Below are 1,535 nucleotides of genomic sequence, written 5' to 3'. Positions count from 1 at the left end.
CTGCTGCTGCTGCTGCTGCTGCTGCTGCTGCTGCTGCTGCTGCTGCTGCTGCTGCTGCTGCTGCTGCTGCTGCTGCTGCTGCTGCTGCTGCTGCTCCTGCTGCTGTTGCTGCTGCTGCTGGCGCTGGGCGCGCTTCACCAGCAAATGCGAGGCCGACAGGTCGGCCCGGAGCTGGAAGCCCGACTGCATGGGAACAAGAACCGGCCCGAGGGGGGGCTCCTCGCCGGGGCCACCGTCGGTCGGGCTGGCGGCGTCTGCCTGTGCAGGTGTGACGGCCGTGACGAGGCTGCCCAGGGGGAAGCGCGTGACGATCGGCCCCCCGGCCAGGCGCGTGGGCGAGTGGGCATTTGCCTGGCCGAGCTGGCCAAAGTATTGGACCTCCGCCCCCCATGCCGGCCGGCGGTGGCGCGGGCCGCATCATCGGCCACATCATCGCAGGGGGTCGGAGGCAGCCCCGGTCCCCGGGAAGCGGCCACCCCCCCCGCCGGGGGTGGGTCGTCGAAGGACGCTCGGCGAATGACAAAGGAGGTGGAGGCCGCCGCCGCGTGATGGTGCTGCTGATGATGATGCTGCGGCGATGCCGACGGCAGGTGCTGGTGCTGATGCTGATGCTCACGGAGGGCAGGGGGCGCCGCAGTCGCGGACGGGGTGGCGGCTGCCGGCACCGCCGCCGGCCGGCGGGCTTCCGAGCGCCGGTCAAAGGCCGGAATGGTCAAGTCCCACCCGAGCGGCCCGACATGGCGGAAGCGCGCCTCGCTGCCGGCCGCCGCCACCGGCGAGATGTCGATCTGCGTGGTAACGGCATCCGAGCCGAGGGAGGCGTCCGGCGGACCGGGCCGCCACCCGGGCAGACTCCCGGCCCCCGGGGCTGGACCATCCGTCGGCGAGGGGGGGATGGTCACTCGGATGGCGTCGGGCACCACGGGCCCGGCGCCCGCCAGGCCGGCACCTCCGTCCGGTCCGGGAGCAGTCATCTTGAGGGCCAGAGGCCGGACCGGGCCGGCGGCCGTCACCAGCAGCGGGCGCCGGGCCGCCGCGGCCGGGCCGTTCTCCTGCCCGGCCAAGGGGGGCGGCGGGGCTCCCGCGATCAGCAGCTCCCCCGGAGCGGCCACCGACGGCAGATCGTGGCCATGGCCCGAGACAAGATGGGCCGGGGCGCTGCTGCCGGTGGCCGCGAGCCCCGCGGCCACCGCCACCTGGCACCAGGGGTGCTGGAGGAACTCGCGCGCGGTGATCCGCCGGTCGGAGTCCACCTCCAGACACCGGCGAACTAGATCCTTGGCTGCGGGGCACATACCAAGAAGGGGTATCACCCGTTTGGGCACCGAGTGGTCACGCTCCAGCGCGTCAGAGAGGTCGCATGTCTCATGTGCGTGTGTGTGTGTGTGTGTGCATGCGCCAAAGTGTCTTCCCTAAAAAGGCCAGCCACTGCCCGACCAGCCCCCCTTCCATCTTCTCACGACCACCTCCACCACCACCGGCGTCGCCGATCCCACTGGCATTGCTCCGCCATGCCCGGCGCGCAGGCATGCCTC

General features: G+C 72.4%; 1 protein-coding gene across 1 annotated transcript in view; it reads right to left on the bottom strand.

Annotated features, from left to right (window-relative positions):
- H696_05193 (CAMK/CAMK1 protein kinase) overlaps positions 1-1,535 on the bottom strand; it is a gene marked incomplete at both ends in the record, with an annotated part of 6,847 nt that overhangs the window by 410 nt on the left and 4,902 nt on the right. Inside the window, 2 exons of the mRNA XM_009499050.1 lie at positions 139-286; positions 379-1,282. Coding sequence (XP_009497325.1) covers positions 139-286; positions 379-1,282 — 1,052 coding nt within the window. The remainder of the gene's footprint in view (positions 1-138; positions 287-378; positions 1,283-1,535) is intronic.

This window comes from Fonticula alba, assembly GCF_000388065.1.
Source record: "Fonticula alba strain ATCC 38817 unplaced genomic scaffold supercont2.9, whole genome shotgun sequence".
In the NCBI taxonomy this organism is placed as follows: domain Eukaryota; order Rotosphaerida; family Fonticulaceae; genus Fonticula; species Fonticula alba.
Note: the sequence above shows the minus strand (reverse complement) of the source record. Positions and strands in the feature narration are given on the sequence as shown.